The sequence below is a fragment of the Dromaius novaehollandiae genome, chromosome 5, assembly GCF_036370855.1.
Source record: "Dromaius novaehollandiae isolate bDroNov1 chromosome 5, bDroNov1.hap1, whole genome shotgun sequence".
NCBI classification, from domain to species: Eukaryota; Metazoa; Chordata; class Aves; order Casuariiformes; family Dromaiidae; genus Dromaius; species Dromaius novaehollandiae.
The window spans coordinates 62,058,709-62,086,027 of NC_088102.1; the positions used below are offsets into that span (position 1 = coordinate 62,058,709).

Here is a 27,319-nt window from a genome sequence, read left to right on the forward strand (position 1 = left end):
CTGCAGAAGCACACGGCAGGGAAGGAAAAGAATTGAAGGCAGTGTATCATGAACCTGAGTGTATGCTGTAAAATACAGAACTTCAATTTTTAAAATTTGGGTTAGTTTATCATTTGATTTTATTAATCTCCTTGATTTAATATGTTAAAAAGTACTTTATAAAGAGTGTGACTTAAATCCCACCCATTCTCGGTCTGTGCAACCCCCTAGGCTTGTGCACAGTAAGAGCATGGTGGGTACGCAAGCATTGCAGCAGGGAAAGCAGGGATGCTCTCAGCAGGCTGCTGCTGACAGAGCCTGAGCTGTGAGGCCCTCAGTGGTGGAAAATCTGCAAAATTTTCCTTACTGTGAGGCCAGGAGCTGGCGTGTGCAGCCCAGAAAAAGGGTGGAGACAGCCAGAGAGACACCAGGCCTGTGTCCTTTGGGAGAGGCTTTGGTTCCGTGCGGATCCTGGGCAGGCTGGTGTTTTAGGGGCTTTACGGCTGGGATCCGCAGCTGTGCTAGCCGATCCCCAGGGAGAGCCATGGCGTGTGAGCTGCTGCTTTATAGGAGCTCCACAGGCAGCTGGGGCTTTTCTGCCATGAGGGAGTTGCTGCTGATGCTGATGGGTGCTAAGTCTAGCTAGTGGGGCAGTACTGGAGAACCCAACACCATAGCATCCTATAGATGGCAGCTGGCTCATGGTAACAACAGCAGAGACGAGCATTTCTGTCTTACAAGACAGATGTCTTAAAAGACCCTATTCTCAGAGCACAAAGCCTGACAGTATCAGGATTTCTTGGCTGGTAACTTGGTGCTTGCAGAAATAAAGCAAAAACTCACAAGGTCTGTTTGACCCTGTCCTACTTCTGTCTTCCCTCTCACCTAAAAAATGTCCCTCCAGCATTTTCCTAGGCAAAGATGAGTCAGGGGAGGAGCAGATGTGTGGACATGAAGTGTATACAATAAAACGTGAAAACGGTCCTTAGGTGGGACAAATTCATCTTTGCATTTGCTGGGGCATGGGAGGGAATTTGCTACAGCTTAGAGACAAATCTTGTGTGATGTGGGCTAATGTTTATGGAGCTGCGAAGAGCTCGTTGCGGAAGCTTCCTGCCTTGCCTGCCTGCTCCCCCTCTAGCCTGCTCTCTCTCTAGCACTTTGACAGCTCTGGGCACATTGGGTGTTCTGGCATTAAAAGTTTATATTGCACATGTAACAAAAAGATTTTAATACAAGCTTTTGGACACACATTTAAAACACCTACTATTTTTTCATGGTTTCAGTTTGGATTGGCCCTAGCAAGGACAAAGAGCTGTCACAGAAACATGCTTGTGACCCAGATGTTAATTTTAAGCTCGTAGTGCCTGAGTTGTTCTGATTCCTGGTGCCATGGAGGCACATCTGTGGTTCCGGGGATGCTGGTTTGCTGGCGAGGCTGCAGCATAGTTTTTGTGGCCATCGGGATGAGACTGTGCTGAGCTTAAGAGACCAGTGATCTGATATGGCACAGTAACCTGAATTCTGAGCCCTGATTTCTGCAAACCTGCTTCTCAGTCTCCGCATATATGGGACTCTCATTCTTTAAATCAAGCCAGCAACAAAACACGAGACTTCCCAAGAAGGAGCCTCACTGGGTTTTCAGTCTGTCTCTTTCTCTCTCTTTCCTGAGCTGCCAAGCCTCACGTAGTGTGTGCAGAAAAATGATCATGGAAGGTGTCTGCTTTATCCTATTGGTGTCAGCCATTCAGGCCACTCACACCACCAGCCTGTGGTGATGTGACTGAGCAGGTGAAATGTGTTTCTGCAATATCTTGTGGAAAGTTACTTTATAAACTCTTGTTAGCTGGACAGGACCACTCCTGCTTCCTGGGGTTCCCCTCCTTCATCCTGATGTTTCTGTGTTCACGTTTTGTCTTGAGTCTGCATCATTCATTGTTCCTGGTTCAAGACAGTCCTAGAGCCGGGTAGGATTAAAATAGGGCCTTTTTCAGTCTCCTGTAGAAGGGAATAGACATGCATACCATGTGCATTCATTGCAAGAAAATGGCATGTGCACTGCCATTTAGAATTAAGTATTTTTATGTACTATCTCTTTTATGTGGTCATTGTCCTAATTACAGCTAATTGCAAATGAAGCATCCACAACTCTGGTCTCGCAGGGAGCCCAGAACATTAGAGCTTACCCAGAGCTGATCCGTGCGCTTGGCAGAGGCTGTTTCCTTCGGCCAGCTCGGCTGCTGCCGTGTGTTTGTGGAGGTCCTTTTTCACCTGGTCTGTGGCAGTCCTTACTGCTTCCTCGGATTGCCCTAATGGTACTCTCCGGGGAATCATCTCGAAGAGCACAGACAAAATGTCCTGGCCCACTTTGGGGTGGGAGGAGTCTTTAGGTTAATGCAAGTCCGTTTCTTGCTGCACTCCTGCTTCTTTGGGATGGGAGGTACGGCCATGGTGCATGCTTCTCTTCCTTGCTGTGCGGTAGGTCTCTTTCTGCTGCCTTTCCTCCCCACCAAGGGTATCTTCTTGTAGGTGGAAGAGGCTGGGAGGAGAAATGCAGGAGAAGAAATGTTGCCTTTGGTCCCCACTGCCGTGTGTGCTCTGATGTGAGCATGCTGGGACAAGCATTCCCCAGTTAGTTCTGGGGCTTTCCTGACACCCCCCTCCCTGCCTCCAGCGCTGCCTTTAAAAACCCGGAGAGGTGAGTTAGGTGGCTGGACGGGGCTGGCTGGTGTGCGCGCTGCAGGAGGGGAGCGCCGGGCCTTGAAAGCAGGCGCGTTCGGCTGTGGGAGCCCCCCAGCGCGGGGCTGAGCTGGGCTGGGAGCGCTCTGAACGCCTCCCCTGGGTCTCAGGCACCTGGGCAGCGAGGTCTGGCTCAAAAGGGAAAAGTGGCAGGCTGTGTTGTAGGAGCAAAGGCCCTGGCTTTCCCCTGCCAGAGGCAGCATGTGCAGCGGGTTTGCAGAGGGCTTTACTCAGCAAATGCAAGATTAAACTAACTGTAAGAAGACTGTCCTGAGCTACTTGCCAGCCTGCTCTGATGCAAATCTCAGCTCTTCCATCTCATAGCTAAGTTCTCAGCAGTTTATGTTCATCTTCTTGCGAGTCCATCCCCTATTACCAACAGAGCTCATTAACATTTTTGTTAATGATACTGGATTAAGGCTGAAAATATCCTGGACCCCAGGAAAACAAATTGAAAACAAAATGCCAACCCCTTCAGCCCTCTGCTTCCAGGAGGGAGGCAGCATGTGCATCGAGGCAGAGTCAGCAGGATGCCTCTCAGGCCCTGAGGACGGCCTGTTTGCGGTGTGCGGCAGCGAGCCGTGGTGACACGATTCCCAGGCTGCAGCTGCCTTGTAGAGCACAGCCTGCATGTTAGAAGTACCCTCTTCTGGAAGGAGGGGAGGTTAAATCAGCCCTGTTAGCCAGCCCCAGCCCCCAAGTCTCCACGAGTGGGGGGAGATGAGTCCAGGCAGAGAAGGGAGGTGTGTGGCCAGGAAGGTTAAGATGTGAGTCATGTCCTGTACAGCATTTTTCTGGGAAACAAACTGCAGTGTGGTGAGCAGGTGTTTTGGATCCATCTTTAAGGCATATAAACCAAGCCCCTTCATGGTGTAAATTAATGGCTGAGGGAGGAGGTCATGAGAAGAGTTCCTGGTGTTAGAAATCTGAGAAATCCTGCCTCTCAGAATAGCCCTGCTTGAGGCATTTGCTTGCTGCATCTTACAGATGATTTGTATGCACACAGGAGGCTGTGCTGTTTGCAAGAAAAAGTCTCTGGAATAATAGAAAAGGACATCCTATACGAGGATTGCAAGGAGGGAAGGATCTCAGGGACATGTAGCTTTTACGACGTTTGAAAGCGATGATATTTCATAAAGCAGAGTCTTTGAGCAAACGCTGAGCAGTTATTGTTTCTGGTCTTATAGATGACCCAGGAATGCGATGTTTTTACTGGCACTCAGTAAGACAGCTCTTGGTTGGGAGCTGTCCAAGACTCCTGGCATGGCTTCGGCATTCCTGCAGATTTGACAAAATGATTTTAACCAAAATCCCACATGCTTGATATAATCACTCAATGCCTTTAGAAATGGTTTTATACCTAATATGGACAAAAAAGGGTTCTGCTTTCTCAGAGATGTGACGTGTAGTGAGCAGGTTTGGATCCAGAAATAGACTCATCTGTATTCACTTAGTCTTGGTATTTTTTCGTGGTCTTGATTATAACTGCCCAGGCACCTGCTGGCTGTCCAAGTCTAGGTTGCAACACCCAGATTTAAAAAGCACAGCCTATCCTGCAGATTCTCTTGATTGACTTGTGTGTGGCATATAGCTATCAAACGCTGTGGGGAAGTTACTCACAGTATCAGCAGATCAGGCAAGGAGAAAAGGTACTAGCCTTCTATGTGGATAGAGAGGAGATGAGCGGCCGCTTTGGCTAAATGTCCAAGTGGGCAGAAGCAGTTGGAAACATTGACTCCAAGCTCCTTTATCGGAGCGTTGTTATTAATGGGGATGATTCTGTCACTGCTGCGTACCAATAATGTACAGCTGTACAATTGGCTAAGTGACACCAAGTGATTCTCTTACAGCCACTTTTTACTCAGTTTTGCACAAGCACAGCTGATCCGCAGGATCCCAGGGAGCCTTGCCCAGTGCCTCAGGCCCTGCTTTGAGCTTTTGCTCCTGGGGTTTGCCAGCATGCCTGGGCCACTCTGTGCCATGACAGGCGTAGTTCCTGGGCTAGGCATCGTATCTTGGGAGCACATCTGACAGCGTCTGAAGTCAGCAAACTACCTTGTTAAAGTAACACCCTCTGGGAAGTGTGTGCCTGCCAAACTAGTGAAAATCAGCTGCAACTGCGTAAAACAGAAATGCTGCATCCCACCTATTAAAAACACAGTGGGAGGCTGTTCTGCATGCCCAGGACATTGCAGCCATCCATGTGCCCGGTATGTGTGCAGGATGTATCCTTCTGTGAACCCTGCCAGTGAGGGGTTTCTAAAGTGCTCAGTATTGGCCTAATTCTGCTTGTTTTCCAGTAAATAAGCTAAATCCAGCAAGCGTTGTGCCCTTCCTTCACACACAGTTCTGCCAGGCCTTTCCTTGCTGTGTTATGGGCAGGGTTGCAGATTCTGGTAAGCCAAGGCAATACACTTCAGCCCTGCCAGGTTAAACCATTTGCCTCTCTAGGAAATATCTTCAAGAGGAGGGCTGCAGAGAGTGGTCTTGATAGTTTTGTGGGGGAGATGCATATTATAGATTCATACTTGCCACTGTTTATGTTATTTAAGAGTTTCATGTTTACCATGCATGAATCTGAGGGAGTTAATGATTTAGCTCATGCAGCCTGCCTTTGTTTAGCTCTCTGAGCTTGCTTTCTGCAAGTTATGCTCTCTCTGAACATGATGGGGTGAGTGGGGGACTAAAGCCACCATAACCTCCCCTTAGCATTCTAGTGCTCATCCCCCAGCACATGGCCTCAGGGTGGCCTCACTCTTCATGCCATAGCAGGAGCAGAGGACAGTGATAGCAGAGACATAAGTTACAGTCGTAGTTAAATGTGCTTTTATGGCTGCAAGTTGGAGCAATGTTGGAGTACAGCTCCAATGCGCTGTGATTTCCAAAGTGGATAAGCACTATTTATGCTTTTTAGTTTCCTGTCTTATGGAAGAAATATGATGCTTTTCCAAGAGTAACTATTTTGATGGAGAAATGGATAGTGAAAGATGTCACATTATGGCCAAGTTTGTGATCAGAAAGATAAGTGTATTTCCTTATGGCTCCAAATTAATATGTAATTTCACTCTCCCTTTCACTGTTATCAGCCAAGTGGAAAAGGCCCACGCCTACCTGAAGTTTATTGTGTCATCAGCCGGCTGGGGTGCTTTGATTTATTTTCCAAGGTAAGATTTTTTTCAGTATTGCTTTTTAAATTGACTGTTTACTGAGAAACATCCACAGAGATGAACCAAACAAGGAGAATTTCTTCCTGTGATGGGAGATAACCATATTTTACAGTTGCTGTTTTGGATATTCCATCTCTATTATTGGGTTCATCAAAGAAGGTCCTATTACTTCTGTGACTGAGGCAAAACTTGATTCAAAAAACATCTGGGCGTCTGTATGATTTGGCTGACTGGAGTTTTTTCCATTGTTTTCTAAAGCCATTCTGTGCTGAGCTGTAATTCTTGGCATCCACAATTTGAATGATGGGCCAGTACCACTTTTATTCCAATGCTCTGTGGAATAATGAAGTTAAGAAAAAGATTACTTGATAAGTGAATTCTATATGTTTAACTCCATTGGCATGGGGTTTTTTTATCTTAAGAAGTTAAGAAAGTGTGGATAATCATTTAACTGGCCTCCACGTTAATGAATCTGGAGTTGCATTATATGCTGATGTGGTTTACCTAAGTAATAAATTTCTTGACACAGGAGCTCTGAGACAGTAAGCGGGGCATTGCAGCTAAACTGAGGCACTGAATAGCCTCAGAAGCAGTTAATTGCAAGTCAGTTCCAGAGCCCCAGGCATTATTCTTTTATAAGAAAAAAGGTTATTAGGTACACTGTTAAAAATGTTCCTGATTGATTAACATTCGAGATATCTCTCTGGCTGCCACCTTACTGCCCCCCCGTCTTGCAAAATCCACTGAGTGCCTCACTGTACTATACAGGATTTGCAGGTGATCCGTGGAGGACAATGATATGCCTGATTTCAAATGGCTGCCTTCCCTTTTTCAAATTTTGATACGTTGTTCACAGAAATGTTTTTTTTTAATTCGCTAGAGATTTTTGTTTCAGATACCAGGAAATCTCGTAGAATTTAAACAGATTTTTCTTGTTCATTTATATAGAAATAAAGTTGAAACAAATATGTAAATTATTTAAGTTAATGGAAGTCATGACATTTATATCAGTCATATTATTTAATCACCATACAGAATGTTACCTTTCATCAAAGCAAGTTTCAAAGTTTGCTAGATAAAACTTTGTTTAACACAAATCTTGTCTGAAGAAAAACAATTAGGTTGAAATAGTTAATTGCAGTTCTGCTTCTGACATCTTTCATAAAGCTCTGAAACCAAGGTTTTGTAACAGTGACTCTTAGACATAATATGTATGTAAACACAGATATCTGTGAGTGAAACAATGCATTGTTCTGGGCAAGATGACATAGCTCACAAAAATGATGATCTTGGAAGCTAATGATACGGAGAGAAGTCCTGGGGCTCTTCATTTGCTTTGATGTTTTTATCTAATTTTGCTAGTGCCCTTATTTCCCAAGGAAAACTTGAGAGAGAGAAAAAAATAAAGGAGAAAATACGAAAATTGGAAACTTAAGTATCCTGCTTATAACCAGCTGGTTTTAAGCAGCTGGGGTATAAAGTCTGCAGCAGACAACAAAGATCATACCAAGAAAGAACAGTGACAAGCCAAAATTGCAAATAATCTGCTTTCCCAGTTAAAACCATAATCTGAATGAAACAGTCTGATCATCCAGTCAAACCAAACCAGCGGCTGACTGATGAGTGTAATTTCACTGGCTCCAGTAGGGGCTGTGTCCTGGGGTGGGAGGAGAGAAGGTGCGGTAGGCAGTCCCCGCTCAGGCCTGAAGCTCTTCATCTTGGTGCAGATAGGAAGGCTCCCACTGAATTTGTGTATCGGGCCCTGAAGGGGGGTGTCACACGCCTATGCCCTTCTGACTGTGGGATCACTGAGGGGCTGGGCCACAAAAATACCCACCCAAACTGAAGTTTAGAGACAAACAAAGTCCTGCAAAGTGCTGGGCAGCTCCCGAAGGTACCCGCATCAAGGGAGAGCAGGGTGTTTGGCAGTGCATGGGGCTGACCCCAGCTGTAGGCTGGACATAGTACGTTTCTTAAGCACATGCTCCAAGCACCACAGTTGTAAAGGGTTTGGATGAAACAGCTGTTAAATGAAAGAGAAGAGCGTTAGCATACCTGTGGGTTTTGAAGACAATGTAGTGTGGGTGCAGAGAGAAGTTCTTAAGAACTTAAGGAACAGTCTCTTTTTCCAGTCAAATAGGAGGAACTTGGGCTGTCCTAACCGATAAATCTAATGAAAGAGAGGAAAGTGATCGTGATGGTGCGCTTTGCCAAACAAGACAAGCAAGGAACGATTGCCTTCACAGAAAAATGTGAATGATGAAAGACCATGAGATATTAAATCTTGCATATTATTTATCAGAGAAGCAAAGAGAGTCCTTTGTTTTAAAATGTTTATCATCTTGTTTTTGATATCCTGCATTATTTTCATATTTCTTGAATCCTTTTATGTTCACTGCTGTAATACCTACTGCTAAAACAGACTTGAGAACCATAGATACTTACTTCCAGACCCAGCCAGTTCATCTGGGCATCTTTTGTTCACTTTAAATGCTTTTTATTTGTATTGTGAAGTTTGTTAGGACAGGGATATGACACACACATAAGGTGACACACTGCCTTCCACAAAGACCTTTTAATTGAATGTATCCAAACTGAAGCACAAGGGACTGATGTCTTTTATACATAGCCACTGATGCCAGCTATGTAAAGTGTCGCCTAACGGCTACAAGGGAGATGCATGTTGGGAGTGTAACGACGGCAGGCTGGCAGCCTGCAGGAGTACTAAGGAACCCAGGGCACAGCCTTGGTTCATTACTAACTTCTTGTCACCAGGACAGCTGGTTTTGTTTGATTAGAGTGATTGTTGCTCTGCAAGTTACATTAAGAATGAAATCCATATATTCATTTATGGTCATCTGCCATTTCCACTACCTGGAATGCAAGCTATGTATGGTCAGGTATGTTTTAGAGATAGGCCTTTGCTATGTTGTAGAGAGGAAGGGGAAGCTGTGCACCAGTGAATGCCTCTGTTGGCATATGGTGTCATTAGCGTCCATTGTAACTCACCAGCTTGTGCTTAAGCACCTTTTAATATTCTGTTTCAATGAAAAGCGCTTCCAAGAGAAACAAGGGAAAATGCTTGGCTCAGACCCACTAACTCTTGTATGGCCTTTTGCTCTTGAGTGGTGGTTAAAAGATCACTCTTTCAGGTCAAACCACTAACTGCTTTGAAGCTTGCTTTTTCTTCTTCTTTAGGTTTATCATCTATATGGTCTGTCTAATGTGGGAAAACTTAGCTGTGATCTAATTTATGTCGGCCCACATGACAAAAGAGGGATGAAAAAAAATCCTTTCTATCTGTAAGAAGTTCCATCTGCTCATTTTAAAGCTAGATTGCCTGCTCTGTGTCATGTCAAACAGAAAATGACCTTAATGCAGGCATCCATTGTTAACAGCTGGGCACACTTCAAGAGCCTGCTCATGGCTGGCTCCAGTTCACCACGGAGACTCCAAAGTGACTGCTGTGACCGTGGCCAGGTCTCCTCCAGGAGCTCTTCCCTGGTAAAGCGAAAAGCAGAGTGTGGCAGGGTTGTTCTTCCTGCTCATCTGTCTTTTCCCTGCCCTCTCAACTGAAAGGAAGGAGATGCAGCTCTGTTGATACTGCTTTGTCATCCAGCTTGGACATTTGTAAGTCTGGAGATGACCAGCATGGAAAAAAGCGTTTCTCCCTAATGCAGATCTCAGGTCTATGACTGGGACCTGGCACTCACATGGCCTGTGATCATGGGGTTTGCCTTGATCTTTCTCTTCTCCAGCTGACTTGTTCAGGCCAAATCCCAACACTACTGTTCCCTTTTTACCATGTTGTGTCTTATCTCTCCTTTCCAAATTTGTTATTTCTTTCTTTGTCTCTCTGTTTAGCTGCATTCCAGAAAGGGATTCATTTTCTAAATGGAAAATGGATCATTTTCAAGGTAGGGTCAAATGTTGTGGCTGCAATGGTAGTGAAGAAGTGCATGGCAGAGAACTGAACTTAGATCTGCCATGTGCTAAGGCACACATGGGACAGAAGGTGCTTCAGAAGTGTACGTTGTGCTGACATGTTCTCTCTCTCTCTTGTCTGATTAATGGATCAGATCCTGGATGAAGTTGAAAGGAGAAGGGGTATATCTGCTGCCTTGGTTTATCCATTCATGAGGAGTCTGATGGAATCTCCTTTTCCTGCACCTGGAAAGACAATCAAAGTCAAAACCTTCCTGCCTGGAGCTGGAAATGAGGTAAAAAAGCAACTGCAAACATTAAAAGTCAAAGCCTTCTTCCTCACCACTCCAATAATAAACAGCAAAAGAGAAACAACTGGAGGAGACATGTGGGTATGACAAGTTGTGTGAGGTGGCACATCCTCGAAAAGATCAGTGCAAGAGCTGCCCCTGTGTTGATTTGTTAATGCTAATTCCCATTGATGATTATAAACTGATTTATGTTAATATATTTGTTGTTTTATCTGTATTAACAAGTTGTGTTTAAAAAAAAGTCTGTATTATGTTTGGCCTAGTATAGTTAACAGAAGTACAGGCAAAAACTGCTAAGTCTGTACTAGTAGGAGCTACAGTGTTGCTGAGCTTTGTCACAGTGCTAAAAGCTAGCATCAGTCTCAGTTTCCTGTGTCAACTGTGAACAGTCAAGCAAATGGTTGTTATTGCAATCCTGATTACTGCTGGTCACGGCATCGGTAGCAGGAGTGATCAGCAGCATTTTTAAATGGCTGTTTTCTGCAATACATGCCCTGTACCTGGCCCGCAAAGGAGTAGTCTCTATTTGGAAAAGCAGGTGATATAAAAGCTTTTTGTGTGTATATGCACACATATAATAGGTTTAATTTCATTTATTACTGATTCAAGTAGCTAGAAGCCTAGCATTACACAACAAATGCCTCACTGGAAAATGGCAGCACTGGTAGCTTGCTTAAAATGTTTTTTGTAATTTGAGGGTTACTAGCCATTTGACACATCAAATTCTGATCTCTGCATGTCCTGCCGTAAATATATGGTAACTTCACTCAGATGAACAAATCTATAGAGAAATTACATTACTGCAAGTGGGAATAAAATTTGGCCCAGTTAGTCCAACCAGAAAAAAAAAACCCTTCTCAGAGTCAGTTTTACAGTCATATCACTACTTTTTATGTTGAATCATATTTCCTGTGAGTATAATGCCACTGACTTCAATAGACTGGGCCTATAATGTCACTTGGGATGAAAGGTAAAGGGTTCCTTGTAAAAGTGACTTGCAAGGCATGTTTAGATTGCGTGCATTTTCTTCTGGAGAAGCAAAGGAAGATTGAGGGGCTGGTATGAGTAACGGTTGTAAGATCTGATAATGCCTTTTTGATGTGACTCTATCTGGGAACCCTGGACCTGCAACTTCTCTGTCTTCAGCTCAAGCTTCTGAACTCTCCCAGAGAAAAATATTGGAGATAATTCCAAACAAACAAACAGCCCTATTTTGGCTCAACTCTGCTGTCTGTTATGCTAGTACAAACTCGTTATTTAAATGGAATGCGCTGGCTTAATTAGGAACAGAATCTTGTCCTTCCATTGTGGCTCCTCTGGCCTAAACAAAGATGATGATTAATTGGGAAGTAGACAGTATATTTCTTTGTTAAGAGCAAACTGAAGCAGAAAGTTTGGCCAAGCAACAGAAAATATCTATGGCATTTGTAAAAGCTGCTGTAACTTGCAATGCATCCTTCCCCGCAGCAAGATTTCAGTGTTGGAAATTTTGCAGCAAAACTAGCTCCTTATGATTAGGCACATAAATATAATTTGAGCTTTCAATCACACTGCTAAGGAAGGGAGGTCGGCACCTCTGCTGAATGTGAGAGAGGGCAGGCCGCATTCCCCAGAGATGTATTAATGGATCGCCATCGTTCCATGTTTGATCCTTACTGCTGTTTGGAGCAACAGCAGGGTGATAAATATAAAATGCTCTGGTACCATAATGCTCATGTATTTCAGGCTTTAGAAAAATTAATCTGTATATAAATATTGTTCTAATAGTGACTTTCTTGTTACAGTTCTGTGTCAGCAATCACAAAACAGTATTACAATTTAACTGGTATGAACTGGTTTTGTTTCCAGTATCCTGCGGTCTTGCTGCGGATCATAGCCTTAAAACATTGTGTTTGTGAGGAATTTTGTGAGGGCTGTTCAGGCTTCAGCCCAATACAGCATGCTAGTGGAATGCAGTGTCATTTGCATGAAAACATAGAAGTGGTTTAAAGCAATAAAGTGACGGTGATTTTTGGACATATGGAAAGAAGGAGATGTATATATGTTACCGTTAATATGTCTTCAGAGATTTCAACACAGCTTTAAATTGGCCAGCTTTTCCCCTTTCCCTTCTGTTTCCTCAAATACCTCAGTAGTTCATCATTTGCTGTCTTGCACTTCATGTATTTCTTCCTCTATTATTCTCTTCTTCATGTTATTTTTCCCTCTTTTCTTTTTTCTGTCCTCTGTCTTCAAGTTCCACATCTGAGCATGTCAATTGCAGAGTAAAAGGAAGATATAATAAAGGAATCAAGCGACAGGCATTTGAGAAAAGGAAGGAGAGGGCCTGAGGTCATGGATGAAGTGTGAAAATTAGACTTTAAAGGGATGTCAGAAGTCACCATCTAAGACCTTGTCCTTACTCCCCAGTTAAGTATATGTATGTATATATCTGTATGACAAAAAAGGCTTTGAACATTAGACAGTGAATTACACTTAATAAAGCAGTTAAAATGAGGTAAATTGGGTTTTAATTTTGCTCAGCACTTAAGTTTAGTCCCTGACTCCCTTCTAGGTGTGAATTTGAATCATTAGCCAAGTTAACAGCAAATTTACATTGCCTTCATGGCTGTTTAAACGCAAACTAACTTGTATCAGGTTAGCCAGTGAAGAGCGTAGCTGCCCCTTCTAACCCTGTAGGCTTCCATTCCCAGTGTTTCCAGTTTGTTACTTGCTTCATGCTGTTGACTTAGCCAAGCTGTAGATCTCTGACAGGGTAGTTAGAAGTCAGAATTATGCCTTCCTAGGAAAGGATGGCGGATTTAATGCACATAATTATATTCTGGGAAGAAGAATGATTTGACAGTGAATTGTGCAATACACTGTTCTGTGGGGTGCTGTGACTCCAGCCTCGGTTGGCAAAAGAGGCTGGGGCGGTTCTCCGTGTCCCTCCCCAGCGAGAGGGGAGCAGAGCTGGAGGGCAGGGCCCCGGTGCCAGGTGTCACTGGGGCGCTGCAGCCTGCCCGGGGAAGCTCACTGGCTGTTGTTGAATGTGTGCAGGTGATTGAGCTGCGGCGGCCCATGGACTCGCGCCTGGAACACGTGGACTTTGAATGCCTTTTCAAGTGTCTCAGCGTACGGCAGATCATCAGGATCTTCGCTTCTCTCCTGTTGGAGCGGCGTGTGATTTTTGTAGCAGATAAGCTCAGGTGAGTGGCGGAGAGACCTGAACCACCACATGTTGTTCAGGGCAGTACTGTCTCCTGAAACAAAAGGCTGTTGGAAATGGCCAAGAGGTTTGTTGGATGTGAGAGTCCACTCACTGCAGATATTTGAATAGTTTTTATATCAGTGGCAGTTATTTGCATCAGGTGGGTAACACATTCTCCAGCTGTCACTAGCTACAAGCCACTTGTCCTGTCTTATTTCCATTTGTAAAATGGGGAGGCCAATACTTATCTACTACATATTCAGCTAATGCTTGCGCAGTGTTTAGAAGCAATATCGTCCTAGCAATATTTCATTTCTGTTGTGGAACAGACCTCTCATGAACAGCAGCAGACATTGTCACTGAAGTGTTCCCCCTGGTGGCTGTTGGTTCCTTGCAGCTTAGCAGGGCAGTGGGGTGCTGAAAGCTGCACCCTGATTTGCTCCATGCAGTATAGAGAGTCGGCAATAGGGCGAGGTTTGAAATCCTGCAGTAACCAAACCTGTGCAGTGTGGATGTTGAGAATGCCTTCCCAGCTAGTCAGGATATTTTTTCTGGTGCTCACGTGACCTGAAAACATTTCCTTTCTGAAGCTCCGTGTTGGATTTCTTCAGCATACCTCTAACTTCCCTGCTCTGTGAGTGCTCTCTCCTCCTTGCCTGCTCAGAGGCTCGTGCCCTCCCAAAGTGTAGGGAGGGAGCGCAGCAGGTCACAGCTCTGCACAGGAGCTCGGTGTGGGCTGCATCCCTGTCCTGTGTGAATCAGCCCTTTTTGGGGTGCTTGTGTAATCCATACAGAAGTGTGTGGACATTTTAAAGCTGACATGCTTTGCTGTGGCATGATAAATAATAAAAGATGGCAAATAAAAATAAAGGACTTAATGTATTAGATTCAGGAACATCCAGCATCTTTTAAAAGGACCCAAAAGACTGTATGGATGGTTAAAAACAGATGGATTGACCCAAATAAACTCTGTTAAACGCTTTATCAGCCCCATCCTTCTCTGAATGCTTGCCAGAAATAATAGCTGCACTTAGTGGCCGCCAGTGTATACAACAGCAAAAATACTTTGCATAGTAAAAGCTTTACAACCTTTAGGGGAGAATTTCTTAAAGCTGTGGACCCTGTTCAGGCTATAAAATGACTTCCTTAGAAGTCTTTCTTGTTGTCTAGAGCAACAGGAACATTATATTTGATCTGTTTCCCTGTCAGTAACCCTTAGTTTGATTGACCATTTGGGATGACTTAATTTCACATAAACCCCCAGTGAGAATTGTGCAGCTAGTCAGGGGTTTCTGCAGTACTTTAGAAGATATGTGAGTCACTCCCAGGGATATTGGGGCAGGTGGCTTTTGGAAATATTGCTGATGTGTTCCTTCTGGCTGTTTTTCTACAGCAATTACATCGTTCTGCCTGTTTCTATTTTGCCGTTCATTTAGCAGAATTAGTGGCACCCCCAAGTCTGACTCTAACTCAGAACGACTCAGAATGACACAGTTCTGTGTGGCTGGACGGTGGTGCTGCCAGCTGCTGCTCCTCTGCGGAGTTCCCAGTCACTCCTCTGAGAAGTTGTCCTGGTTGGCAAAGTACCCAGAGCCTTCGATCTCTTGACTGCAGGGGCACTGCTATGGGGATGGCTTGCTGAGAGAGACATCCTCCAGTGTAGGGCTGAAACAGAAGGCCTTTCCCTGGAACATTTCTTGGGGAAAGCTGGCCTAGCCAATGTCATATAATGCTTCTGGGCACTACTAAGTGAAAAAAAAAAAAAACATTTAAATCTACTTTGACAGGCTTCTGGCAGCTCGGCGTGGAAAACACCCGTGTTGCCAATGCTGAGGGCTCGTAGTAGCCCAGGATTTGATAGGGCAACCAGGGTTTTATACGTAGCGCAAGTCTGACTGGATGGTAACAGCTCAGGCTTGTCCATGCAAGGACCTGCTCCTGGAAGCTGCTTCAGACCTAGAGACCTCAGAGCGCAAGGGTTAATGGGGACTCCTGCCTAGAGACAAAGAGCTGCTGCTCTCCTTTTTGGTGTGCAGAAACAGGGCACCGGGACCTACAGGAACTAGAAATGATAAAGGTGCTTTTAGTGTTGTTTAGATATGTTTACCTCCCTCCCACTGAAAACATTCTCCAGTGAACTCTTCTTTCTGCTGTAAGAGCCATCCGGTTAGGGGCTGTTAGGTACTTTGAGAAAGGAGAGGATTCAGACAGATCAGAGGCCTGAGAGGTTTTGTGAGAAGGGACAGAACCCAAGCAGCATCGGCTGATGGGCACTCTTGGAACTGTAAGTGTACCTGTTCATATGTAAAAAGTTAACTTATTGTGGTTATTTTATAGACGTTGTTTTGTTTTGTTTAAAAAAAAAGACTATACTGTAATCTGACCTGGTAGGTAAGGCCCTGGATTAAGACTCAGGAATCCTGAGTTATCTTCCTGAACCCACTGACCTGTGGTGTGACACATGCAGGAAACTTAGCTCCTCTCTTTCTTTTGTCCTTCTCTTCTTTTCTCTGGTCTGTCTGGGATTATTCTGAGCTCTTCAGGATGGAGACAGTTTCTTGCTCAGTGTGTGAACACAGTTATACCTGATATAATGTGGCTCCCTCTCAGCACAGGGAGCTAGGCAATGCTGTAAAAAAGAAACTAATAATGAGTCCTTTGACAAAGGCCTGGAGAAAGCGACAGTAAGAAGTGGATTTAAAATCAATATTTACTGAGGTTTTCATGGTTTAAATGGGGATGAAGTCTAAAATGAAACACTCCAGCTTTGAGCTAATAACTGTCTGTCTTGGAGCCTTTGGCTTCTCTGACATGAATTTTGTTTATGGGTACCACGGCTGAAACCAAAGGAGTTTACCAGTAATGTAGAAAAAAAAGAAGTGAAGTATTTTACAGGTCCGGTCTATGGGCCTGAAGAACCAGAGCAGGAAATTAAAAAGATTTTACAAGGGTTTGATTTCTGTATGTACCCACAAACTAGCTTAGAAAGAAATGATGTTGAGGTTCAGGCTTCAAACAATGAGATGCAATGGGCTTTTGTGGCTGCCTATTTTACAGGTCTCTAAGCAATAAAAGATTTCACACATTATACAAGTTTGGGAAAGTCAGGCCTAGTAAAGTGAGATTCATTTAATAAGTTGTTATTTATGGTGTATACAGTGCCCAGAATGTGAAAATCTATAGTCCTTGATCTTTGCTCAGAAGAGGAGGTTGCTGTTTTCAACACAAAAAGCGATGCTACCAGCAATGAGGAAACAAGATTAAGGTTCGAATGATAGGACTGTGAGTTTGCCTTGGTTATTTATGCCTATGTGCATTTAGGGATTTTTTTTTTTTAATAGGCTGCTTATGTCTTTTTTTTCTGGTTGGAATTGGATGAATAAATCCCTGCAGCAATTTGCTCACCTTCAAAAGTGAATTTGACTCTACCAGTGACCTTTCAGTCTTTTGCTTTCCATTAACAGTCAATGGAGAAATGATGATGATAAAGAAATTTGGAATAATAGTAGTAATAGTAATAAACAACTCATAAAAGAGCAACTTAAAGCTCCAATTCCTCAAATGTCTGCCGAAAGCACAGCTGAGATGATATAGCCCATCCTGATCCAAATCCTGGTCCCAGTTGGGAGCTCCTATTTCTGTTCCCAACGTTCTGCCTGTTCACCCCAACTCTGAGAAGTCCCATGACTCTGCCAGCTGCAGACGGAGAGCTGCGCCGGAGCAGCCCCCTGGGGTTTGAAAAGACTCGGCAGCAGATGGAAAAGAAGTGGGTTCTATGGCTCAGGGGACCTTGATGTTGCTGCAGGCACAAAGGTAGCAACAGAAAATAAATAGAAGGCAAACAGTGGAGGAAAAATATTTCTCTGTTTGTTTTAGTTTTATGCTGAGGAAACAAATTTGTGGGTGTATTTGCTGAGGGGGTAATGTATCCGTGCCTGTGAGAACAGTTTTTTGACTTTTCCCCTGAATGTTTGGAGAGGGGGAAGGTAAGTCCGTGGGCATCTCAACATCCCTTTGTTATAACCCAACTTTTTATAAATAGAAAACACTCTTGTTGTAATCCTCTATATTGTGAAGAACACTGAGCATATTTTTCCTGCTTTTCACATGTGGGTCCAATCCAAAGCCAGCCAGAGTTGGTGGGAGCATCTGGATGAGGCTTGTCTTTTGCTGCAGGTTTACATCCAAGAATATTCCTCTTCAGTGCCCTTTATGAAATTTTAGGAGCTGTAAAAGGTGTCTATAGAGTCCCTGCTCTTGTAAGTTCTCATTGTTGTAAATTTTTCTGAAATGAGATATTTCAGATACTTCTCAGTGATGCAGGAGCATAGGCCTCAAGGAAAATGCCTTCTGTTGGTAGCAATGGGATTTGTGCTCCTAAACCATTTAGGAAAGCTTGAAAATATACCTCAAGGCAAAGATATGACAGGCCTTTCTCCAAGTGGTAGTGCCAGCTCAGAGAGCTCCCCTCCTGCTTCCCGCTGTCTGTTGCTGCCCTGTCCCATGTCCTCCCTCAGCCCCGGAGGCTGTGCCGGCCCAGCCACGGCAGGAATTACTCATTTTGCTGAGTTTTTCCAAGCCAGGGGAGTCCTCACAGCTAGTCATAGCGTGAGCTTGCGTGCTGGGACGGGTTAGAGCAGGGCACTGGGGCTGGGGTGGGCGGTAGGGCTGGGACGGGCACTCTTTAAGCTGGTGTTGCCGCTGAAAGATGTATCACCGACTGACCTTAGGTGTGAGCCAGGTGGCCTCAAAGTATCTCAGGCCTCAGTTTTTCCCAATTCCAGCAGTCCAGAAGTCAACCCACAAGACTTCACCTGTGTGCAAGGCAGATGTGAGGGAATGAGGCTGAGGTAATGCTGGGCGTTACGACAGAGAACTTCAGTGCAGGTAAAGCTCCCGCACATCAGGGTCTTCCTCCCTTAGGGATGCTGCAGACAACTCCGTCTCTCCAAGGAGAGGAGTGTGTTCTCCGCCCTGGTTCTCTGGCAGCTGGCTTCCCCCCGCCAGTGTGGGGGGAGCCTGGCCCAACACCGACAGCAGTCTGTCACCTGCTGTGGTACGGCCCCACGAAAGCCGCTCTGTAGTGCTCTCCCCATAAAGGCAAGAGGCACTGTTGTTAGTAGTAGCTAGGCCCCTGTGAGATGGGAAGACTTCCAGTAAAGGATAAAAATCTCTGTGCCCCTTCCTAAACTGTTTTGGACTGTCAGGAGAAGTCTGTAGTCCAGCACAACCGTAGAAAGCTCGGGCAGATCCTAAACCTTACCAAAGGTTATAGGCTCCAGACAGGAACACTGACTAATACAGGATAAAGGCATAAATATGTAAATAGTGGGGGAAAGTCATCCCGCAGGCATGTCTCTGTTAGCTTTGTGGAGCAAAAAGGGAGCAGAATGTACTCGTATACAAGGGCAAAGGCTTTCAGAACAAACAACAGCTTTTCCCTAATCTTGCGGACAGAGATGGTTTGGGGCTGTCCTTGTTACATTCGGGATGTCCAGAGAGCCTTGTCGCTTGTCTGCATGTTTGAATCCATTGTTCTGGGAGTCTTGAGGCCAGGCTGGAAAGCGGCACCTTTAACGGTTAGGGGGCAGCGTGGTCCCAGTCTCTCACTGCCTATCTGGAAGAAGGATTTTAGGGTCCTTTCTTCCAGCAGACAAAGTCATAATATGATCTCCTGGCTGGAATTAGCAGTTGCAAAACCAAATGGGAGATAGGCTACAACTTTGTGGTAGCAGGAGTAAATTATTGTTTCTCAGCCCTGTAGTGAGGTCAAAGCTGGAAAAGTGGCAAAGCAAGAGCAGCTAAACTTTAGGGCAGATTACTAAGGTGAAAGCTCTTTCCCTATTTTCCGACTTTTTTTTAATAACAGTACAACATAATTCTTACAAACTAATCCTGCAAATGATAGGCCTGACCAGGCTCACCTGCTTCCTGCTCCTTTCCAGTAGTCTGTCATACTGTAAAACTTGTACAGCCTTTTAACCTGCAGGTTAAGAGGTAAAAATACATGTGCTAGGGCAAAGAGAGAATGTGTGCTCAGTAAACACACAGTGAGCTTTGGCCAGTAATAAAGATTCCTTTACTTTCCCACTGTCACAAAAACCTCCACAAAAAAACGGTGAGACAAATTTGACCATAAACACATGCCAGAAGCCCACTCGCGAGGGAGAATTTGCTGTGGCTGGTGTCCAGCTGTTGCTGTTTATTCCTGTTCTGTGCCATTTCTCAGGACAGATTGCAGGAGATGTACCCAGATCACAGCTACGCCTTCTCTTGGTCACATCTGGCCCAGCCCTATGTTGAGCTAGAAGTTCAGTTCTTTGTTTCGAGGAAAACTTTTTTTTTTCAGTTATCACAAGTTCATTGAAGAAGATGTTTAGAAATGCAATCCAGCTCACCTACTGGAATGTGAAATAGCTCACAGATCTTGCATCTAAACTGAAAAGAAATCAGGATGACCGTCTGCTGCTGGTATTTTTTTATCCAAAGATCTTTAAGTGCTTTCTGAGTATGGTCAAGATTATTATGCTTGTCTGGTCTGATATGCTGAACACAAGCTAGGAAATTTCTCTCACTAATTCCTGCAGTGGAAGGAATGATCACTCATATAATTATCCAATATGTAATCATGCCCAATAGACAGAATGTATTCAATGGCAAAGATATCCAGTTCGCATGTAAGTAAACATAGTATTTTGATTTCCTCCAGTGAGAGCTGGATCAGCTGCAATTGTTGAGTGATTTAGAAACCAAGGACCACCCGTTTTACTTAAGGTAGAGCAACTTGCAGCTGCATTCATCTTTTGTATAAAAGATGCATCCTCTGGAGTCTGAGTCTGTGTTTTATTTCCTGCAATCACTTTCCTTTTGTGAGGCTTTGATTTTTCTCAGTCTGCTTGCATTATGAAGCATTACTAAGTGGAAATATATATTCTTAAAAAAAAGAAACCTTAGACCCTCTTTAAAACGTTTCTTTGCCCCAATGTGGCTGTAATTTACTCACATTCTGCTTTCTTCTTTCCCGCCAAATGTAGCTGTATTCTTCTTTGAATGGGTTGTTTGAATGTAGCCCAGTCCTGCAAGATGCTAGTGCCTTGTCTTACAGTCTATGTGCTAGAATAAGTGTTCGATGTGACACGAAATTAATGGTTTAAGGTAGCTAGCAGAGCTGTCACTTAAGATTTTTGAGAGAGAATTTTTCCACTTTATTCTCCCCCTCTCATGAGATACTTATATTTTGTACCGCTTGGATTATGTTACTCTGGCACACACATTCTGTGGTGATTGAGGCCAATATACGAGCTGTACATTGACAGTATTTCAAACAGATTTTCTCAGGAAATGTGTGTCAGGCAGAAGAGACAGCCTGAGAAACAAAATGAGCTTTCTAAGTCTCTGGCTTGTTTAAGATTCAGCAGTGTCAGAGAAAAGCAATCGAATAATGACATTTTAATATGCAGTAAGCTTTGAGGGCATTTTTAGTATGCTGTACCACAAAAAGGGTAGACTTTTCCTCCTTTTCCTCCTTCCCTGCTGCCCTTCTTCATTCTACACTTTGGTCAAAGCTCTACAGTGGAAAAACATGATCATTATCCCATTTATGACTTGTGCAGTGCAATTTTTCTCCTTCCCCATGAAAGAGAATGGGATAAGAGGACGACTATGTTGTTTGGTAGTTCTCTTCTGGATCGTTTATTAGTGCAATAACTGTATGGCAATAATTTGCAGCATTTTCCCAACTCAGCCTCCAGCTCCCAGGAAGGGGATTTAGAAAAGTTCCCTGTTTTCAGCTTTTGAATGAGAGGGATTAGGGTTTCTTTTGTCCTCCTTTGTTACTGACTAGAAAAATTCTTCCTTCTACTTTACAGCCGTCATATTTTTAATAGTGCAATGATTGCCTGCCAATCTGAAACCACCAGTGTGTGTGTTAACAAAGCCGAGTGGAAGCAAAGGTCTTGGTGTGGAAAAAACGAGTAGCTAACACTCCTCTGCAGCACCTGGGCAGAACTGTGTTTGTTATGGATTTATGCTAAGAAACTGTCATGTAGGAAGGACCTGGATAACTCTGTGGGCACTAAGGATAACTTTCTGCTTTGAAATGCTGTTTTTTCTTTTAACCACCTGACACAGCTTGGGCAGGTGGCTGATGTGTCCAGTGAATGATTTCTTGCCAAAAATCTTACTTGCTTGAGCTTTGTGGAAAGTATGTTTGAATGCCAGTGACTTGAAAAGCCAGATCCTAGTCCTGAAGTGCACTTTGCATGTCTCTTTCTCCAGGGCTTTCATATGTCTCCCTCCTCATGCACTAATATTACCGAAGCCAAAAAAAATGTCACGTTCCCCTTTAATCACCTTTTCTCTGCTTTGTTTTAAATGAAATATTTCAAAGCTATTCTCTGAGAGAGAGAGCTCCTGACAGTGCATTCCCCTGTCTGCAGCTATCGGTTCCATGTGATGCGTGACGAATTTGTATCATCAGCCAGGGTTGTGCTTTCCTCAGTTATCTGTAGGAACTTAGACTATCCGTTAGTCAGATATTCCAGACAAGCAGGCGTTGAATTCTGAAGATGCAGTTCTTAATGAAGGAAAATTAATTACTTAATTAGTGTAAAGCCATGATAATTTTTGGAAATTTTGCATAAAATATTTGTCTTCTGATATTTGGATGATAAAAAAAAGCCACCTCTAGAGTCAAAACGAATTCTGTACTTGGATACTCTTGGAAAGTATACCCTAATGAGTTGTGTAACTATAAAACACTGACAGTCTGAATTATTTTAACTAGCCAACAAATCCAGTGGTTTTAAAGTAGGAATCTCTGAGAGCACATCGAACTTGTGTCCCTCTCTGTTTAGCTACGAGGCATCCTCCCATCAGAGTAGACAGCTCTCTGGCCTTGGCCATTCCTGACCTTGTCACCTCCTGCCTGCACTACGGCATTGTAATGTGCCTGCTCATTCCCAAGCCGTCAACCTGTAAGCCGCAGTCAGCACAGATTGCTGCAGCAACCCGCCGTTGTCACATGGGCTGCCGTAAGCATCACAGGCATAATTTTTGCTCTCTTTGTTGTTGTCTTAGAAAATGCTAAAAGTTAAGGTCCTTGCCCTTGGCACGTGTCTTAGCACAGTGCCCAGCATATCAGCATAGTACCTGAGGTTCTGCAATATTCTCTGTTCTGGTATAGTGGAACTTTTTATCGTGATAGAAAAGCTTTTCTGTGCACATGATTCTGGAAGAAACTTCTGTGGAGGAGTGATGAAAGGACAGGCAAGCGCCACCATGGGCTCTCACCCCTCAGTCTCGCGTTCTCTGGTGTGCTTGTAACGCGCCATCGGGAGGCATCCAAGGAATGACAGTGAGGCTGCAGGTGCAAGCGTACTGGTAGGATAAGATAGCACAAGATAGGAGAGGGTTTTGCAAGCTTCAGTTACAGGGATGTGCTCAGAGAAGAGTTTATGGATGAAGATGTCACCCACTTAATTTTCTATAAAATAGGGTGAGGAAGGACCAGAAATGGGACACAGACAATGGCAGAAACCTTTGGGCAAGTCTGTTCCATGAATTGTACTCACTGACACGGCAGTGTGGACAACTATGGCTCCACGAATTAGAGAAAAAAAAAAAATCCAGAAACTGGGTTGTGACCACTATGTTAATAACAAAAATCACCTCCCCGGAATCATTAATAGCGTGAAGAATTCAGTGTCTGAGCTTCCCATAACTCACCTTCAGGAGCCATTGGAGTCTGTCCCAGAACTACCTGCGTCACTGGTGACTCATTGATAAGGAACTGCTGTGCTGCTTTAGCCAGACAGGTGAGGCCATGTTATGGTTCCTTCATAGGTATTGTACAGCCTCTGTGTTTCTCAAACTGCCTTGTAGAAAGCTCGGCTTTGAAAGCTGTCTGCAGAGTGCTGCACCAGATAAAACCTGAAGTGTGACTCATCTCTTGCAAAACACGGTTTGTGTTGGCTTGTTTTCATGGGGAAAAAAACACATGATTCGAAGGGTAGGGGGGTTAAGCAGCTACAGTCTTTGAGTTGTAAGCATAGCTAAAACAGTTCTGTAAAAGAGGATAACTGATAATTGGGCTGATGTGATGTGGAAAATATGCATTTCCTCCTCATTTGGTGCCTCCTCTCCCTCCTAGTGTTATCACTGAGGCCTTGTTTGCGCTCTGAGATATCACAACACTTGCTTGAAGCAAACGTGTCAGCATTCAAATCAGGGGAGCCACTGTGACTTGACTCTGCCTTTCGCACTTTGCAAATTTGCAGTTAGGGTCTAACTTTTGCATCAGGCTGCTGCTGCCAAGAGCTGGAAGCGTGGCTTGAAAAGTGAGGAAACAGTGAATGGATCCTTGAGGCAAATGGGCATGTTGCAATAGCTGCGCTCTTGGTTTGTGGAATCAAGTCACCCACCCTGGGAAGTGTTTGGTTCCCGATTAATATTTTTGCCTATGTCAAGCTCCTGCACAGTGAAGGATTTGCACCTGCTTCTGGGCTAGGAATGAGTTGTTAGCCCTCTGCTAATACTGGGTAGTATCTGTTACAGCCCATCTGTATTAAACAGAATGGGGAGATCTCTCATTTTTGTTTTAGAAAGCTATTTACCTGGTTGCACAGATCAACTGTAGCAGTTTTTGTTGTAGTGTGGGTAGTAATTAAGTATGAAATGGTCAAGACTGGCTACCAAGCTTGAATTAGCCCAGATGGACTTGGATCGCCATGATTCTCACATGAGCGATGCATGCAGGGTCCTGTTCTCTCCCCACATTTTCCTCCCATGATCAAATTTACACTAGGGAATTCCCTACTTTATTTAGATAGGATGAGCAAAGCTTTCTATTGGCAGATCTGCACTGACATCCACAGAAAAAGTAACCTAAAATTCGCACATATAGATTTGCCAATATTTCCTTAGGAGAAGGAAGGCAAATTTTGATCCGAAGTAAAGTATTAGCTGCATATTTTAATCAATCAGCTAAAGACCTGATGTCATGACTCTTAGTTTACTTTGATTCTTACTTATGTGCTTGCTGTAAAAATATAAATGAATCACAGTGCAAAGTGTTACTCTGGCTTTTACAGCAAAGCACACTCACCTTTCCACACAATATGTAACCACCAGTCTGATTTTAAATGTCGTGTTGATTATTCTAGAGGAAAAAAGAAAAAGTCAGATTTAGCAAGCAGAGGAAACTCAGAAAGTTCAAAACTTACCTTCCAGTCAAGTAAGCAAGCACTTCATCCTAAACTCCCTGGTGCTACCCAGATCTTCGCAGATTTACCTGAAGGTATTAAGATCAAGACTACTGCAGTACTTTGGTATCTGCACCTGCAGTGTTGGCCTGAACAGATTCACAATTAATGTAAAGGCAAGAGGCAAATAACTTAAATACAGCATTCTAACTTTACAGCCACTTAAACAGCTCTCTTTTCCACAGCGGTCAGGGTACTTGTGGTTCAAAAGGGGCTGTCATGTCTTTTGTGTGTACTTGTGGGCTTATCTGATTAAAATAGAAGTGCAAGAAGGTCATTTAGGCTTCACTTCAGCAAAATACTTCTGCACAATGAAAGTATATTAGGGTTGAAATTTGTGCGTAAGTACTTTGCTGAATCAGGGCCTAAAAGAGTATTTTGCTGGTTTCCTTATGCTTGTTTTTTATTTTGTGAAGCCAGATGTGAACTAACTATAATTCCTGCTGCTCTGTAGTCATTAGAAATAGCTTTTCTGTCAGTGCCCAGACAGATTACTATATTAGAATTAATTTGTAGTTGAGTCAAATGACAATAAACTGAGGATAAATTCTGGTGTTCATTTTGATCATAATTTTCTCTCTTTCACATGTAGGTGTATCATTGCTGTGGAGGAAGCTTGTCTTTTCAATTTGTAAATTCTTCCTGATAGAAGCTGTGGTTTTGTGTATGTTTGCTAATCACCAAGCTGCTGTGTAATGGGAGGGACAAGAGTGGCATAAGTGTAAGAGCTTTGGTTATATCTGACCTGCTTCTGCATCAGGAGTTGGCTTTGGGGGTTTGGCTCTCCCATAGCTTCAGCTACACCAATATTGGGCCCTTCCCTTGTGCTGCTCCCATCGATCTCAGCCCCGGCAGCAGAATGAGGATGGACAAGGGGAATTGGCAGCTCGTCAGTCCCTGCCTCTGCCAGGAGGAGCAGGGAGGGCAAAGCTTTGCAGTGACCTTTCCATTTGTCTTCTCCTGCAGGACGCAGCCTTTAGCCATGTTCACCTGCGATGGCTTTCACTGGTCCTTGCGTGGTTCAGCCCAGCCAGTCACTCTCCCACCCTTCACTCTGCGTCCCAGTCTCTTTGCCCTCAGTTCACTTTGCCTTTCCGTCTGCTCACCAGACTCATTTTGTGTTCCTCCCCTCCTGTTCCTGCCTTTGGTTTTTATTCTTTAATTTAATTCTGCATTTAATGCTGCCACCTCCCTTCCTCCTCTTACCTTCCCTAGGGTTCCCTGCAAGCACAGGAGGCTGCTGTCTCTTGGATGCAGACTTTCTGCTCTCAGCTGCAGTTCCCACTGCTCAGTGTAGCCCAGGGCTACGACGGCAAGGAAAGTGCTACTTAGTGTGGACAATTTCTTCTGAAGAAGTTAGCAGTGAAAATACCTCTCTGCTTAGTATGCACAAAATTATTATAAGAGGGCTTCTAGCATAACCAAATTAGAGTGAGTTTACACATCAGTAATCGATGTCAAGTCCTTGGCATGCAGGCCACCACCTCCTGCCAGCCTTCAAGTCTTTGCCACCAAAGCATGCCACCTTTTCACGGAAAAGGGCATCAAAGATGTTTTATATAGCAAAATAATATCTTTTTTATTTGGCGTTGTTCCTGGAAGCAACCTGAGCTAATGTTGAGCAAGGAGGTAGGACCAGATGACCTCCTGAGGTCCCTTCTCACCTAAATTATTTTATGATTCTATATCATTTTGCTTGAAATTGGAAAACAGAGAAAGTTATCCAGAGGCAGACACACAAACTTAAAAAATTCAGGGGAAAAAAGTTAAATTTTGAATCCTGCTCGTGTGAAAACAGTGCCTTCCAAAAGAAAGCTACACTGCTAATAGGCAGGTTTCCCAGACCCATGAGTAATTGCAGGTCTTATGCACGAATGAGTAGAGGTATCCTTTTAAACTCTCATCAGCATTAATATTACCCATGACAGCCTTGATTCACAAGCATCTTCATTTCAGCTTCGCTTCAGTATTAAGTTACAAACACAAAGCTATTTACTGCCTCATGTTGTTCCTGGGGAGAAGGTTACCCCGTACGCTTGCTGCAGTTGTCTCCTGTGAGAGCCGGCTCCCGGCCGTGCCCGCGCCTGATGCCGCGGTGCCCCGAATGTCACTGCTGTTCGGGAACGCCTGCACTAGCGCGTTCTGCCACTCGGGGCCTTTTCTCACGGCCACAGCCGGGCAGTCGCGTTGCTCCACCACCATGCTTTCTTTTCCTGCAGCAACAGTGACTCACATGATTTTATTTTGAATTGTTCTTGGGGTTGGTCGTCTTGCTAAAATTCTGCAAAACATGTCATTTCTTTGGCTTGAGTCAAAAGAAATGAATTCCAGATTTTTTTTCCTTTTCAGTGCCCTAGGGTGATCCAATGAGACACAATCAGCAATAATTTTACATGTGTAGAAATGCCAGCATGTCTGACAATTTAATGTTGGCTGCAAAATGGAAATGTCCTGCACCGTTGTATCAAAGATGGAAAGCTGAATTCTCTTTGCTTCCTCGCCGGTCTGTTTGGTGGTATCCTGGTTAAAGAAAATGCACCCTCACAGCACAGCAGTCGCTGGAGCGAAGCAGAAGCCGTGGATGCTGGGGGCCCTGGGTGCAGCGCAGCCTCAGGAGGAGGCGATGGGGCCGGGGGCCTGCAGCTGAGCGCACGCACTGCGCGGTGCGGGGCGGGCGTCCTCACGCTGACTGCACCCGCCGTGCGCACGGGTAGCAGCCTCCCCACTCGCCCAGCTTTTCAAACAGCC

The 27,319-nt window shown here is 44.2% G+C and overlaps 1 protein-coding gene across 8 annotated transcripts in view; it reads left to right on the forward strand.

The window, feature by feature from the left end:
- Positions 1-27,319, forward strand: part of DENND2B (DENN domain containing 2B) — a 189,086-nt gene that overhangs the window by 150,173 nt on the left and 11,594 nt on the right. For all 8 annotated transcript variants that reach the window (XM_026104458.2, XM_064513048.1, XM_064513045.1 and 5 more), the window contains 3 exons: positions 5,805-5,882; positions 9,965-10,105; positions 13,160-13,308. In XM_026104458.2, coding sequence (XP_025960243.1) covers positions 5,805-5,882; positions 9,965-10,105; positions 13,160-13,308 — 368 coding nt within the window. The remainder of the gene's footprint in view (positions 1-5,804; positions 5,883-9,964; positions 10,106-13,159; positions 13,309-27,319) is intronic.